This window comes from Scardinius erythrophthalmus, assembly GCF_964197995.2.
Source record: "Scardinius erythrophthalmus genome assembly, chromosome: 13".
Classification (NCBI taxonomy): Eukaryota; Metazoa; Chordata; class Actinopteri; order Cypriniformes; family Leuciscidae; genus Scardinius; species Scardinius erythrophthalmus.
Window position 1 is genome coordinate 27,001,456 of NC_138233.1, and position 15,849 is coordinate 27,017,304.

A 15,849-nucleotide genomic window follows, 5' to 3' on the forward strand; every position below is an offset into this window, starting at 1 on the left:
GTGTTATGTAATTATGTATTAAAACGAGACCTTAAGAAATCGTTTTTGTTGTCATTTGCTATATCCATAGAAGGCAAGTTGTCTTAGAAATATTGTGTTATCCTGCCTTCACGTGCTATCGGATTTATCGTAAATACTAGTTTCCTAGTTGGACATGAAAGCCCTCTCAAGTCAAAATGTGTATGCGACGAGTTTGTAATCACGAGTGGGAACTAGGAGATTTCCGACGTGAAGGCATGCAGCATTAATCCCCATCAGCGACCAATCAGGGTACAGACACCCTTTGGGTGTTTTTGAATGATGGCAGGTGGCTTTTGACTTAGCTGTTTTACAAGACAATAACTATTATAATGCCTTCGTTTTAATCCTCTTCTTATGAATTGTGGTGGTTACAAAAAAAAAAAAATTAACCAATGAGTTTTCGGAGATTATATGCGTCCGTTGACGTTTCAGCAAAAATATTCTTGCCACTATAGGCTGTTTTAATGACCCGATTTTCACTCCGCAGCCAATAAACTGCCCGTTATAAGCAACAATCCGAACATTTATTGGCTCCCGTAATATAATGCACGGGCGAGAGGCGTTGACGATAAAACTCACCCTTGTGAATGGCGTCGCTCTCACCCAATCATCTTTCATCTAGTTTGCATTACCGCTATCTCATTGGCTGTTGGTTTTGAGGGGCGTGTCGTATGAGTAGATAGTAGTGGTGTGTGTGTGTATCATGACAATCTGAAAATGGCGGATGAAAGCGGATTGATTTAACTTTATCGTACAAAAATAAGAATATCAAGTCAAAAAACGACACTTTTGCACAGAATGAATTTACAGTCCAACGGGAATTTTTAAGCCTGTTCCCACAAAGCGACTCGTCACTATCGGCAGAAAGCGAAAGTTAAAGGCCAGGTATTGTTTAAAGGTCTTTTTTTGTTTTGTTTCTAGCAGGCTAACGGGCTAGCGCGGGTTGTCAATGGAAATGCTAGTGGATTAGTCGGTTAGCCTCCACTGTCAGGGGCTTGACTCTGGTATTTTAAATTCACCGTATGCTTTTCTGCAACAGAGCCGTCACAACCGAGTCTTGTGATGAAAATACGCCAATTTTAAAGTTGAATTATAGTAGCATTATTGGTTCTCGGTCAAAAGTAGTGCAGCGTTTGCTCAGGCTAGCAGCTTCAGACTAGAGGAGCTTCAGCTGTAATAAATGTCAGATATCTGTCACTGTTCGTGTACTTTATGAGTAACGTTAGCGGATGAAAGATATTCGATTGTTTGGCATTTAATATATGTAACTTAAGTTAGTCTCGTTGTGATTTATTGTTTCAGGAATGTGAAGTTTTTGGGAAGACAACGGAGCATTTAAACGGGCTCTGTTGTCTGATCACATCGCACTGCTGATTAACGTATAAAGATGCGTCTCAAAAGCCCAGTGAGCTGCCTACCTAGACAGCATTCACCTCCCTCCTAATGCCCAGAATTATTTTATATAGGCTGTTCAATAGGTTTTGAGACACATGAACAACCGGTCATGCATCTGATTTCAGTCTACAGCAGTTAATATCATTTCCCCCCCCCACTTCTTCTGAAATGTAGTTATTGAGCGTGTCTCGATGACTACATATCCTATGGAGTATAGTTTTTTTGATGTACCTGTTGTTATTTAAGTAGGTGCTTTAAAATGAAGTCATGTTTCTTAAGCGTTGGTGATTGTTTAGGGGTATCCCCGTCATTTTAGCTGGTTTCAGTTGCACGGATTGATTCACTAATGCAGTTATACTCGCTGCACCTGATGTTATTTATTATGAGCGTCTGCAAGAAACGCTCCTCTAATTTATCCGTTCATTTTTCAGAGCATGGAGGAGGAGAGTTCACGTTATAGCAAACGCCTGGTAAGTTTCTCATTTACTCAACAGCTATTATGCAAATCAAATAGCTGTCTAGGGAACATTTGTTTGTAGTTTTTAACCGAGCTGTAATGCGGTTATGCTGCCGACAGCTGGCGCTCTAGGCCTGACTTCGCACCCGAGGGGTTTGTTGATATTACAGTGAACACGCCCAAGGGAAGAGACTGTCAAAACCTCATTCTCATATGTGTGTGGCACTCTGATATCACAAAGCCTGTGCCACAACAGCAGTAAAATAATAAACTTTTTTAATATTTGCTTTAAATGGGGATCCACCCTTTCTAATGTTCATATGGCATAGAATGCTCTATATGGTGCATTTGAAAGATAGGCACGCATGTTCACATCAGTGTGTGAAGTAAAAGATAATATTTTATCAACGTCTGGCTGCCCAGCTGTATGAATGTGAATCAAGATAAATTTAGCAGAAACGGCCTTTGCATTTCTATATTAAAGGCACAATATGTAAGATTTTTGGAGCAATGTTATATATCTTGTTGATTTGTGTACTTGCATTATCCAGAATGTTTAAATGCAGAGGAATAAGCCATTTTAACAAGGACACAGACCGTTTGTTTTATTAGACAGATGAGCAACTGTTTCATCGACAGAAAAATAATCATTGTTATACACCTCAACGCAGTCTTTTTGTTTAAATCTCGTTTTCTTGATTTACCGCGGGTATCATATTTACCATGCCGGCTGTAGAGGTGAAGACAACAAATCAAGGCGTCATCAGTCTACGCCTTTGTTTTCAATATACGACCTCTAGTGGTGAAAACTTACATAGTGTGCCTTTAATCTTGAGTTTTGTTTTCTCAACCTCTTATAAATGTGTAATTCGTTTTCAGCGGACTGGCACGCGGCGGCGTTACCAGGATGATGGGATTTCAGATGATGAGATTGAAGGGAAGAGGTCCTTTGACCTTGAAGAGAAACTCCAATGTAACCGATTCAACTCGGATCTGGTCAAAATTATGGATGGGAAAGGTGCATGTTAAACATGTTTAGTTCCAGCACAGACTTACATGCTGAGTTTTGGTTCCTCTTATCCAGGCTAGCTATATTGTGAGATTTTTCTTTGCCACAGCCATCTTTGAGTTTAGTTATGAGGCAGCATTTTCTGTAAAGCTGCTTTGAAAAATTGCTATTTAAAAAAGTCACTGATATTTTTGGAGATCCAAGTTAACCGTGTATGGTGTTCTCTGCAGACTTCACCTTGGAGTACATCCAACGGGAGGGACTCCGGGACCCCATTATCTTCAAGAAAGCAGATGGCCTTGGCCTAAAGTATGGCTCATTTCATCATGCCAGTTTGCACAGCTGTTTACATCTCTTTATCATTTAAAAATATTTATATTATCTGTTTTTGTAGGATGCCTGACCCTGACTTTAGTGTCAGTGATGTGAAATTGTTTGTGGGTAAGAAGAAAAGTTTTTGATCCTCTCACACTTTGAACATTTTTATCATCAGTGACGGCTTCAAATATTCGCTCTCCTACCTTTACTCCGATAGGCAGTCGCAGGATGGTCGACGTGATGGATGTGACCACTCAAAAAGGCATTGAGATGTCAATGGGTCAGTGGAGGAGATACTACGAGACGCCGCCATCTGAGCGAGAAAAGCTGTATAATGTCATCAGCCTTGAGTTCAGTCACACAAAACTAGAGAATCTAGTTAAGAGACCCGCCTCGGTACGTGCACGCTCAAATAGTGGTCAACCAATATATCGTTTTTGCTGATTAATCTGTGCCAATAACAGCTTTTGGAAGTGGTGGATATTGGCAAAAGTGAATGATATCAGCTAATAATGGGTTTTATTATATAATGGGAGCTCTACACAAACAAAAATGCCTTTGTGTCTGCGAAACAGTTTGTTTATGTGTTGGCTTGTGTTTTCATTAGGTTGATATGATTGACTGGGTGGACAACATGTGGCCACGTCATCTTAAAGAAAGACAGAGAGACTCCACCAATGCCATTATAGACATGCAGTACCCTAAAGTACAGAAGTAAGTTGTTTACTCGTATAATAGGGGTTTATTCACGGCTGGCTGTGCATCAAACTATTTTAATACATGACTTGGAGGCAAAGAACCACCCAAAGCAAGTGGAGTGCATTCAAGTCGTTTAATGCACTGCTACCCGTGTGTGTGTGCATTAAAGCAGCGCATTAATATAGAACAGCGATTTAAACTGACTGGAACTACCTGTGCATTTAACTATATTAATGCACACCTTCCATCCAATCAGAATTGAGTATTCAGATAGACCATGGAATAATTCCATTTAAACTGTTTTTGTTTTAGCGCTAGGGCAACATGAACTTGATTTGTGAAGATTGTTCATATGTTGTGTGTGTTTTTCAGGTACTGTCTGATGAGTGTCGAGGGATGCTTCACAGATTTCCACATAGACTTTGGTGGCACATCAGTCTGGTATCACATCCTCAGGGGAGGGAAGGTGAGTGCTGTCTTAAAGGTACAACACTAGTGTGTGCTGACTGAGCTCAGATCAGAATGAAATACTGCGGTTGAAATGTTTGGGGTTGGTACGATTTTCTTTTGTTCACAAAGGCAGCGTTTATTTGATCAAAAATACAGTAAAAACAGTAATGATTACAATACAACAAAACAATGCCATTTGATAATATATAACAATATATCAATGCAATTAATCCCTGTGATATCAAAGCTGAATTTTCGATCCATTCTTCAGTGTCACGTGTTCGATATGAAATAATGCTGATTTGCTGCTCAAGAAACATTTCTATAATTATTAATGTTAAACTGTTGTGCTGCATTTTTGTGGAAACCATTATGCATTTTTTCAGGGTTCTTCGAAGAATGTAAAGTTCTAAAGAACAGCGTTTATTTGAAATGGAAATCTTTTGTAATATCACGACTTTACTTTAATTTCTTATCAATTTAATGTGACTGCTGAATACTTTTTTTTTTTTTTAACGTACTGACCCCAAACCTTTGAATGCTAGTGTAGCTGGAGATTCTTGCTTTCTTAGCGCTTAAGTAGCTTAAGAGTACTGTATGATTGTTTTGTATCAGCCTCTCCCTGTCAAATCCTCTTGTTTCCTGTAATCGCAGAATATATAAACCTGTGTCAGTCTATCCCTCTGGTATTTCGTAATTACCTGTCCCTATTGACCTTGTTATACTGAATGATCTCAGGTTTTCTGGCTGATCCCGCCCACACCTCAGAACCTGGAGCTCTATGAGAACTGGGTGTTGTCAGGGAAGCAAGGTGACATCTTTCTCGGCGATAAAGCCACCGCCTGCCAACGGATCGAACTGAAGCAAGGCTACACATTCATGATCCCCTCAGGTACACTCATGTGGAATCTAATGATGCTTAAATTGCTTTAGCTTGGAAGCTCGCTGGGTTTTCTAGGAGCAAACCACTGTGTCTTTGTGTGTAGGGTGGATCCATGCGGTGTACACTCCAATGGATACTCTGGTGTTTGGGGGTAATTTTCTGCACAGCTTTAACATTCCCATGCAACTTAACATTTACAACATTGAGGACCGCACACGGGTGAGCATTAGTAAACAATCACACACTTGATTTATTCATACCACCGATACCCATTTGTGAACTGTTTTCGCTATCTGTGGTTTATCTGTACAGGTCCCTACTAAGTTCCGCTACCCTTTCTACTTTGAGATGTGCTGGTATGTGTTGGAGCGTTACTTGTACTGTCTAACAAACACGTCTCACCTCACACCTGAGTTCCAGAAGCACTCACTGGGCATTGGTCAGTACACATCCTTTTATATACGGCTGTGAATGAGTACAAAAATACATAATTTATTGGGTGTAACTGTATAAAAAAATCGGCAGTTTGGTACATACCTTAGTTTTGACGATTGTTCACCCAGTTCCTCATGGGCAGTGGTTAAAACAATGCTGCATTAGTTTGATACACATGCTTGCCAAACCAATAGACATGTACTGAATATTTTCGAGACTAATATGTGTACTGTTACATCCCATCATCAAAGCAACCTTAATTAAACTGGCACATCTGATTTGTGCTTCACAGGGCTGAAGAAGGAAGATGTCATCAAAGAAGGAGAATCAGATGATCATGCAGGAAGTGACGAGAAGGAGGATGTGGAGGTGAAGGAGGAGCCTGAGGATGAGGCAGCACTCACTCCTCCCTCTCGCCCAGGGGTGAAAGTTCACCTGACACCCTTTGAGCTGGAGGGACTTTGGGAATTACTACACAAGTTGGAGGATTTGCCAGCTCACAAGAAATGTGTTCCATCAGGCATCAGAAATGCTCCAGCACTGCTCAGTGACATACGGGTACAAACATAAACGCCATGTGGCCATAGTAGTAATTTTTTTTTTAAAGCACAAGCACATTGATTATTTTTTTTCCCTCTTGCCCCAACAGAAGCTGCTAGAGGAGCATGGAAATGATAATCCCAAATTGTCTTACACTGGAAAACCAATTGTCAAATGGCCCAAAAGAGTAAGTTATATACTTGTTCCATGACCACTGTACTTACAGCACATACCAGGAAGTGAAAGTATAAATGAGTCCTCTTCTGTCTGCAGCCCTCATGGTATCAGCCGCCGCCACCTCTGTCTCTGCTGTACCGCCCGCGTGCTCCTGGTTCAGCTCCCGTGTTGCCACCGGTTCCTCGGCCCGTGAAGCCGTCTTCCTCCATCTCAGCTATGAGACGTAGACGCGTGCGCTGCAAACGCTGCGAGGCCTGTCTGCGCACTGAGTGTGGCGACTGCAACTACTGTAGGGACATGAGGAAGTTTGGAGGACCCGGCAGACTCAAGAAGAGCTGTGTTCTCCGACAGTGTCTTGCAGTGAGTATCTGTGTTCAGAAGGGCCAGACTGGGACAAAATGTCAGGTTGGGAAATCTCACACTCATCCAGGGCATCCCATACACCCACAACAAATGGACAACCTTGTTTTTTGTATGGCCATCACATAAAAAAAGGTATAGGCCCTTAGGCTGGGGCTGTGCAAATATTTAAAGGTTCTCTTTAGAGCTGCACCTTTTTCCATGATATCTGTCTCTCCTTGTGTGTGTACTTTTTTTTTTTTTTTTGTTGCTATTTTTCTTGTACCTGTCACTTCTTCTCGCTCTACATTAATAATATAAAATAATAATAAGCTAATCAGCAGGCCAAATCAGTCGCCAGGCCATCGGGAATCCTCCCAGTGCTCCCGATGGCCAGTCCGGGCCTGCTGTTCAGTGTTAATGTCATTTACTGATAGTACTGAAAATTGTAGAAAAACTTGTTAAAGTTTTGAACTTTTGACCATTGCATTTACTCTAATGTGCAAAAATGTGGGGTAAGAAAGATATACTGTTCTGTAATATATACTTTTTGTAATTTTTTTTTTAAAGATATGTTTGCTTTTATTTAGCATTAACACATTAAATTGATCAAAAAATGTTCTGTTCTGTTTCTAGCCGGCGCTACCTCTTACTGCAGTATGTGCCATATGTAAGGAAGGCTATCAAGAGTCTGAAGACTCTGAGTCCGTCCAGACGCTCATGGAGTGCTCTGAATGTGCTCAGATCACTCATCCAGAATGTATAAAGGTACATGTGTATCCCACATCTCACTTTTTGTGGAATTAGTTATGTGTATATTATCTTAATGCCACATGTATATTGCAGGTACCCAGTCAGGGTGTTATCAATAAGGACCTTCCCAGTTGTTGGGAGTGTCCAAAATGTGTCCAGGGCAAGAAAACAGAGGTATTCTTTCTGCTTTTGGCAGCTGTCCTTTTTGAAACACAAAAAGTCATCTGGTTTTAACAGGCTTTTACTTAAGTGACTTCACAGATGATAATTAGATTTGAAGACTAATTTAATGATAATTGTGTTTTATTGGTATTAGTCTTCCAGTAGTAGTGAGGAGGAGACGGACAGCAGTGTGTCCAACGGCGGTCGCTTGTCTGGTCCTCCGGCTAAGCGGGCATACAGAGAGGGGATTGGGGTGGGGGGCTTGCGTATAGGGCGGCGAGGTCGCCCGCCCCTCTCCCCCTCCTCCCTGCCTCTGACCCGCTCCAGACGGCAGCCGCCCCCGTCCCAGCGACTCCTACTGCAGCACCAGCAGAACAGGAGGAGAGCAGGGGCGCTGGAGTTACAGCTCAGGAAAAGAGTAAGTGTACACATGGTTTACAGATATAATGTAAAGTTGCTTTCAATTCGTTGTGTCTCCATTCATCGGACAAGTCAAGTCAAGTCAAGTCAACTTTATTTATATAGCGCTTTTCACAATACAGATTGTATCAAAGCAGCTTCACAGTATTAAATAAAATAGTACATCAGTGTTTGTTTCTGGTGTAAAACATCCACGTTTGGTAATGCAGATCAATAGCACTGGTGAATCGATTAATCAATTTAAGCATCCCCAACTGAGCAAGCCAAAGGACAACATGTTTGACAACAGTTAATGTCAGAAGTTGGAGATGCACTAACATTCAAAAGTTTGGGTCAGTAAGATCTTTGTTTTTGAAAGAAGTCATCAAGACTGCATTTGTTATAAAAAAAACAGTAATATTGTGAGGTATTATTACAATTTAAAATAACTATTTTAAAATGAAATTTATTCCTGTGGTGGCAAAGCTGAATTTTCAGCATCATTACTCCAGTCTTCAGTGTCACATGATCCTTTAGAAATCATTCTAATATGATGATTTATTTGATACTCAAGAAATGTTTCTTATTATCATATTATCAAGGTTGAGAACAGTTGAGATACTTATATTTTTGTAAAAAAAAACAGCCCCTAAAAGTTCTTGGCCAAAATAAGCTGCAATGTGGATCATGCTTTATGACGATGATTGTCAAACGTCTGACTACATCAGTCCAATGCAATGCTGCATGTCTGATTTCTTGCTTTCTGTTGCAGATCAAATTGGAAAGGAACAAAATCCTCCAGTCGGTGAGTGTTTTGAGTCTATAACATCTGCTTCCTTCATCCCAACGCATCTCTAATCCCGCTTTTACCATTCTCACATGCTCTCTCTGTCACTCGGCTGTGCTTTCGTTCTCTCTACTTCTGTCTGTCTCTCAGACCCGTTCGTCTGTCTGTCTTTCTCCAAAGCTCCTGCGTCAGCGGAGTCTGGAGAGAGGGGGTGTAGTCCGAGCAGGACCCGGCCGGGGCGTCTCCCGTGGCCGAGGGACATCCTCCTGTCGCGGGAGAGGGGTACGACTACGCGGCGGTGGCAGAGGTGGAGGTCTGAGGGAGAGAATGGAGACGGAGGGAGAAAGAGATGATTCTGTGGAAGAAGAACAGGAGGAGAGGAAAGAGAATGGACAGTATAACGGGAAAGAGAACCGTCCTCAGAGACGAGGCGTCAAAGCAGGCGAAGACGAGAACGGCGACAGTCATCGAAACGGAGAGAGCGAGGGGAGCAGTGAGGGAGGAGAGCCGACTCCGTCTGACTCTTCTGTGGTGCTAAATGATGACGTCAGAGGCCAGGGGTCCTGCGTCACCGTCACGTTACAGCCATCGAGAGGTCGGCGCGACCCTAGCGCAATTGTTCCCAAATTGGAAGCCAACTTGTCTTCTAGAAGCCTTCCGCAAAACCACAAAGCCCTGCTCCGTCCTCCCTTGCGAAACGGCGCCACTCGCTCTGACAGTCCTCATTCGCCTGCGGACAGATTGCACCTTAACAAATCACCTCTTTCATCATCACACACTCTGACGAGAAGCGCATCCAAACACTCACACACGGTGCGGATTCTCAGATCAAACGCCAAAGGCTCCCATCACCGGCTAACCCGAGAGAGAATTGGGACAAAAACTCGATCGGAAAGGGCAAAGTCCTCCGCCTCCTGTCCCAGCTCCACCTTACGGCCCTCGCCGGAGCAGAACGGAGGGGGGAACGAGCCAGGCTGGGAGAGAGAGGTCTGGGTGTCCGTGTTCCGCTACTTGACTCGTGCAGAGCTGTGCGTTTGCATGGCGGTTTGCAAGAGTTGGTACAAATGGTGAGTGCACAATTACCAACACGCATGTTACAAAATCTAGTGAGCTACCTTGTTGTTTACCGTCTACATAGGCAGCTTCCTTCTGAAACTGCATACAAACTGAAATGAAAATGAGTTCGGGTTTCCTAATTCCAGAAATGTAATTGGAGTTCCCTTTTTTTTCTTGTTAAAAGCTCCAGGTTTGCTGTGTTTGCTTGTTTGTAGGGCTGTAAAGTTTGGCCAAAAACATTATTTTTATATATATATATTAGAGAGGGCTTGGATTTTTGTGGCAGTGCATTCTGGGATTACCTTCATCATGAAGTATATACTCTGCTACAGTATGTTCAGATCAAATTATGCCTTTTAAATGTTTCCTATGGAGGAAGCTCAGACACACACCTTTGCTTTATTCTAAAGTCTACTGTTTATTTGAATACTGTGGTGTTGTCACAGGGGCTGTGACAAGCGTTTATGGACGCGGATCAGTCTGAGCCGATGCCGCTCTATAAGTCCACAGGCCCTCACGGGCATCATCAAGCGACAGCCTGTCACACTGGACCTGTCTTGGGCCAACATCTCCAAGAAGCAGCTCAGCTGGCTCATCAACCGCCTGCCAGGTGTGTGTTCTCTCATTACCACTGCGTCTGTTTGAACACGCACTACTGTATGACATGACTCACAGCCCGCTCTCTCACAGGCCTTAAAGATCTGGTGCTATCAGGGTGTAATTGGACATCAGTCTCAGCACTGAGCTCTCCAAGCTGTCCTCTACTGCGCTCTTTAGACCTGCGCTGGGCAGACGGCGTCAAGGACGCTCAAATCAGGGATCTGCTCAACCCACCAGGTAATCACTCATTTATTCTTTACGTTTTCCTGTATTACTTTAAATTAGGGGGTATGTGATATTGTCAAAAAATATCTTTATCTAGTTTTTTTTTTTTTTTTGATGACGATAATTAGTGCGTTTTTGTGCTGGTACATTAACTGGTTTAGGCCTGTCATGGACAGCTGACTCTCAAAGCTTTTCATATTGTGTGTGGTGGTCAGTTCACAACAGTCACAGACGTTTAATTTTCCACTGAGTCAATATTTGTCCCCTTAAACTGATTTCAAGGGAATTTTTACATTTATAATTCAACCTTAGACATATGCATCATCTTTTGTCTTTGATACATTTCATGAATAAATTGTTACCAATCAAATGAAATCAGTATCGTCAACCCATCTTTGCAATGCAGAAGCGGCACAGAAGCCGCATCTGAAGAGACATTTGGATGTATTTACAGTTTAATGCAACTCGGAGGTGTCTTGTATCTTTTTTAATTGAATATTTAATTATGAATTGGTTTTAAAAGAATGAAAACATACTTTAAAGGGTTAGTTCACCCAAAAATTAAAATTCTGTCAGTAATTACTCACCCTGATGTTGTTCCAACCCCGTAAGACTTTCATTCATCTTCAGAACACAAATTAAGATACTTTTAATCTGAGAGCTGGGTCACTCCTTCATAGGCTTTTATGTAATTGATATTTGCCACCCCAGAAAAGTTAGTAAAGACATCGTTAAAATAGTCTGATAGAAAAACCTTGATAGTTTATCAAGCGACGAGAATATTTTTTTGTGCGCCAAAAAACACAAAAATAACGAATTGTGTGTATAATGACAACTTATTGTTTATTGAACTGTTTTATAAAATGACAAATGTGACATTTGCAGTCATACTGATAAGTAAAACGGCATTCTTGATTGTCATGTAATATTGCTTAAAGGGGTGGTATAATGCCCTTTTCACAAGATGTAAAATAAGTCTCTGATGTCCCCAGAGTGTGTATGTGAAGGTTTAGATCATAATACCCCACAGATATTTTTATATAGCATGCTAAAATTGTCACTTTTTGAGGGTGAGCAAAAACGCACCGTTTTGTGTCTGTTCCTTTAAATGCAAATGAGCTGCTGCTCCCGGCACAGGGGGCGGAGCTTCAACAGCTCGTGTCCTTTTACCTCACACAAACATGCGCTGAAAATTTCAAAAACTTTTAGCCTTTTATGTTCAAACCAGAGTCAGACAATGATGGAGAGACTCAAGAAGTGACAACATGTAGAATGCAACAGGACATTTCTGAATGGTTAGTTGATGAATTTATGTAGCTTATGTGTAGTTATCTTCTAGTCATTAGCATATTCTGTCATGATAATCTATAAATCGCATTCCCGGGGGCGGGGTTTATGTAAATTTGAGGGTTTGTGATGTCACTAACCCTGGAGGAATCCTTAAAAAGCAATTTCTTTAAAGCTGCAGTTGGCAAGTTTAGATTGAGGGGACTTAGCCAAAATGTTTAATGTTTACAAATCTCATGCCTCTCCCCTACTACCACCAAGCACCCTCCCATCGAGTTCGTGCGCACCAGATTTTCTGTGAATGCTCTTCAGCATCGAATCATCATTTTATTTTCCTTGGTTGTTTTGGACCTCCTAGCTCTGGTTGTTAACCGAGGAATTGGAAGCTTGTTAGCAGATTTTCTCTCCGCATTCATGCTTCGTACAATCCAACACACCTGCGAACTTCAGTATGCAGAACGTGTGCGAGAGGGGAGGGGGGGATCTGTGGCGTGTGCACGAACTGTGATTGACAATCAGATCTCACACAGCCCTACGCTGATTGGACCAGAAGAACTGGGAGCGGTGGATGTTTGCTAAACAAATAACAGGCTCCAGGTGGAGGTAGAAACGTGTTTTTTTTTCTAAAACTGGCTGATTTATGTTGTTCTGTCGGAGCATAGTGTCGGTTTCAGTGAATATGATCAAAAAAATCTTGCCGACGGCAGCTTTAAAAGAAAAAATCTCCCTTTGCTTTGAACTTTGAGCGTTGTAACTTTGCAGATGTTTTTGCTCAAACAGCAACATTACACACTAACTAAAGTTAAAAAAGTGAAATCATAATCAACCATTAATATGTATTAATTATATAATTTGATATGAATAAAAGACAACTCGTAGGGAAAAATAGCCCCTTATCTTGAATTGTGTGGTCATTTATCGGCATCATACAGAGAAAGCATGCACTCTCAGAAGATGCTCAATGTCTGCTTGCACATTTAAAACAAGAATTACGATATTATCTTAGACACAGGTTTCAAGTAAGGGTGTGCGATATACTGTATATATTGTGTGTGTGTGTGTGTGTCTGTAGGCAGTGATAACCGTTCCCAGATGAAGAACATGCAGTGTTTGTGGCTGTGCGGTCTGGAGGTGACTGAAGCCACGCTGAGGCTGATCATCAGACACATGCCTCTGCTCACACGCCTGGAGCTCTCGCATTGTCCCATCACAGATGGTGCTCTCAACCTCCTCAGCGCAGTGGGCTCCTCCACACGCAACACACTCACACACCTCAACTTAGCAGGTGAGCAAGCGCACACCAAACCTGCTTCCAACTTAGTGGCGTTAAGCGAAACTAAATTTGATGTCGCCCTCAGGTTGCAGCCGCCTGACGGACCGATGCCTGGTGTTCCTGCGCCGCCTGTCCTGTCTCTCCGTACTGGACCTTCGCAACTGCAAAGGGGTCTCGCGGCAGGCGTGCGAAAGCTTTATCTCCGAGCTGTCCGTCAATGCCCTCTACTGCCTATCAGATGACAAGCTCATCCAGAGGATATCGTAAAAGCCGCCCTTCTCAGGGAGAGAGAGAGACTTTGTGAATATTTGTGTGACTGAGAAGGAACGCAGGGTATGTGTGTGTGATGGGTTCTGTAGGTCTGTAGGAGGTTCTGTTTGACAGATGTGTGACGGCTCAGGAGGGAGGAGCTCTAAGCGTCCAGGGTGGGGCTTATGTATAAATGTGACTGGGCGAGGAGTATCCTTTTTGTAGTTAACTATTTCCCTTTGTTCTGTGTACACACACTGCAATTGGCAATCAGATCGGTTCTCAGGCCTGTCATGCCATGGGCTCTTCTATTAAAGAGATCAACAGGTGCTATTCCTCTACAGTTTGTTTTCTATTTCTGAGCGGCTTCCCGTCTGCTACTTCTCTGATCCATTGTCACCTAGACAGATTCATTTATCCTTAGTAGTGTGGAGGTTAGCATTGCGTTTCGTTTCCTTTTCACTCATCCCCTTACTTTAAATGTCATTTTACTTGAGGAATACCTTTCTGTTCTTAATTCCTCTCCCTCCTTAATACCTGAGAGTATAGAGATATATAAATATATAAGCACCCTTGTGTAAATGTATTCCTCTCCTGTAGTAAGACAGAAAAAAAATCTGTAGCATTATAATTATTTTGAGAAACTTTTTCACTTTTTTTTTCTTTTTCAAGAAAATAAAAAAAATGAAAAAAAAATGCAAGCTTGAGTTGATTTAAATAAGTGAAGATGCTGACTTCTGAGGTTTTGTTGAAAATGTTTACATTTTGTTCTTAGTTAACAAATTTAAAAAATATTGTTATTGGTTTCTAGTTGACTTAAAATACTGGATATGTTCATTTTTGCAATGGCTATTAAGACCTGTGTTGCACTTTTGATGACTTTATCAGTTCAGCTCACCCAAGTCTCATGCTGAAGGTTTGGTACATTTTTTATTTTACTTATTTATTGTTCTCAGAAGGGTTTATGAATTCAGGACATCCTAATCTGACGCAGTCTGATCTCATGGAGTTCATAAAAACAGCAGCATGACATTCTGAATCCGTCTGGTCCTAAATGACTTCATACATTCAGAACATGATAGCGTCTGATCTCAGATGTATACACTCACCTAAAGGATTATTAGGAACACCTGTTCAATTTCTCATTAATGCAATTATCTAATCAACCAATCACATGGCAGTTGCTTCAATGCATTTAGGGGTGTGGTCCTGGTCAAGACAATCTCCAGAACTCCAAACTGAATGTCAGAATGGGAAAGAAAGGTATTTTAAGCAGTTTTGAGCGTGGCATGGTTGTTGTTGCCAGATGGGCCGGTCTCAGTATTTCACAATCTGCTCAGTTACTGGGATTTTCACACACAACCATTTCTAGGGTTTACAAAGAATGGTGTGAAAAGGGAAAAACATCCAGTATGCGGCAGTCCTGTGGGCGAAAATGCCTTGTTGATGCTAGAGGTCAGAGGAGAATGGGCCGACTGATTCAAGCTGATAGAAGAGCAACTTTGACTGAAATAACCACTCGTTACAACCGAGGTATGCAGCATTTGTGAAGCCACAACACACACAACCTTGAGGCGGATGGGCTACAACAGCAGAAGACCCCACCGGGTACCACTCATCTCCACTACAAATAGGAAAAAGAGGCTACAATTTGCACGAGCTCACCAAAATTGGACAGTTGAAGACTGGAAAAATGTTGCCTGGTCTGATGAGTCTCGATTTCTGTTGAGACATTCAGATGGTAAAGTCAGAATTTGGCGTAAACAGAATGAGAACATGGATCCTTCATGCCTTGTTACCACTGTGCAGGCTGGTGGTGGTGGTGTAATGGTGTGGGGGATGTTTTCTTGGCACACTTTAGGCCCCTTAGTGCCAATTGGGCATCGTTTAAATGCCACGGCCTACCTGAGCATTGTTTCTGACCATGTCCATCCCTTTATGACCACCATGTACCCATCCTCTGATGGCTACTTCCAGCAGGATAATGCACCATGTCACAAAGCTCGAATCATTTCAAATTGGTTTCTTGAACATGACAATGAGTTCACTGTACTAAAATGGCCCCCACAGTCACCAGATCTCAACCCAATAGAGCATCTTTGGGATGTGGTGGAACGGGAGCTTCGTGCCCTGGATGTGCATCCCACAAATCTCCATCAACTGCAAGATGCTATCCTATCAATATGGGCCAACATTTCTAAAGAATGCTTTCAGCACTTTGTTGAATCAATGCCACGTAGAATTAAGGCAGTTCTGAAGGCGAAAGGGGGTCAAACACAGTATTAGTATGGTGTTCCTAATAATCCTTTAGGTGAGTATATTCAGCACATGCTTG

At 42.0% G+C, this 15,849-nt stretch overlaps 1 protein-coding gene across 2 annotated transcripts; it reads left to right on the top strand.

The window, feature by feature from the left end:
• Positions 1-687: 687 nt before the first annotated feature.
• kdm2ab (lysine (K)-specific demethylase 2Ab) lies at positions 688-14,183 on the top strand. Of its 2 annotated transcripts, none has more exons than XM_081382613.1 (23): positions 688-906; positions 1,848-1,886; positions 2,753-2,891; positions 3,113-3,191; positions 3,277-3,323; positions 3,418-3,596; positions 3,808-3,914; positions 4,272-4,365; positions 5,088-5,241; positions 5,336-5,451; positions 5,545-5,671; positions 5,960-6,225; positions 6,317-6,394; positions 6,481-6,744; positions 7,360-7,491; positions 7,570-7,650; positions 7,793-8,056; positions 8,810-8,842; positions 9,005-9,891; positions 10,327-10,490; positions 10,571-10,717; positions 13,065-13,277; positions 13,351-14,183. In XM_081382613.1, the coding sequence occupies exons 2-23, from the start codon at positions 1,851-1,853 to the stop codon at positions 13,530-13,532; spliced, it is 3,789 nt and encodes a 1,262-aa protein (XP_081238739.1). In that variant the 5' UTR covers positions 688-906; positions 1,848-1,850; the 3' UTR covers positions 13,533-14,183. The 2 variants fall into 2 exon arrangements, with proteins under 2 accessions (XP_081238739.1, XP_081238738.1); XM_081382612.1 differs by having other exon boundaries at positions 720-906; positions 8,975-9,891.
• Positions 14,184-15,849: the final 1,666 nt, after the last annotated feature.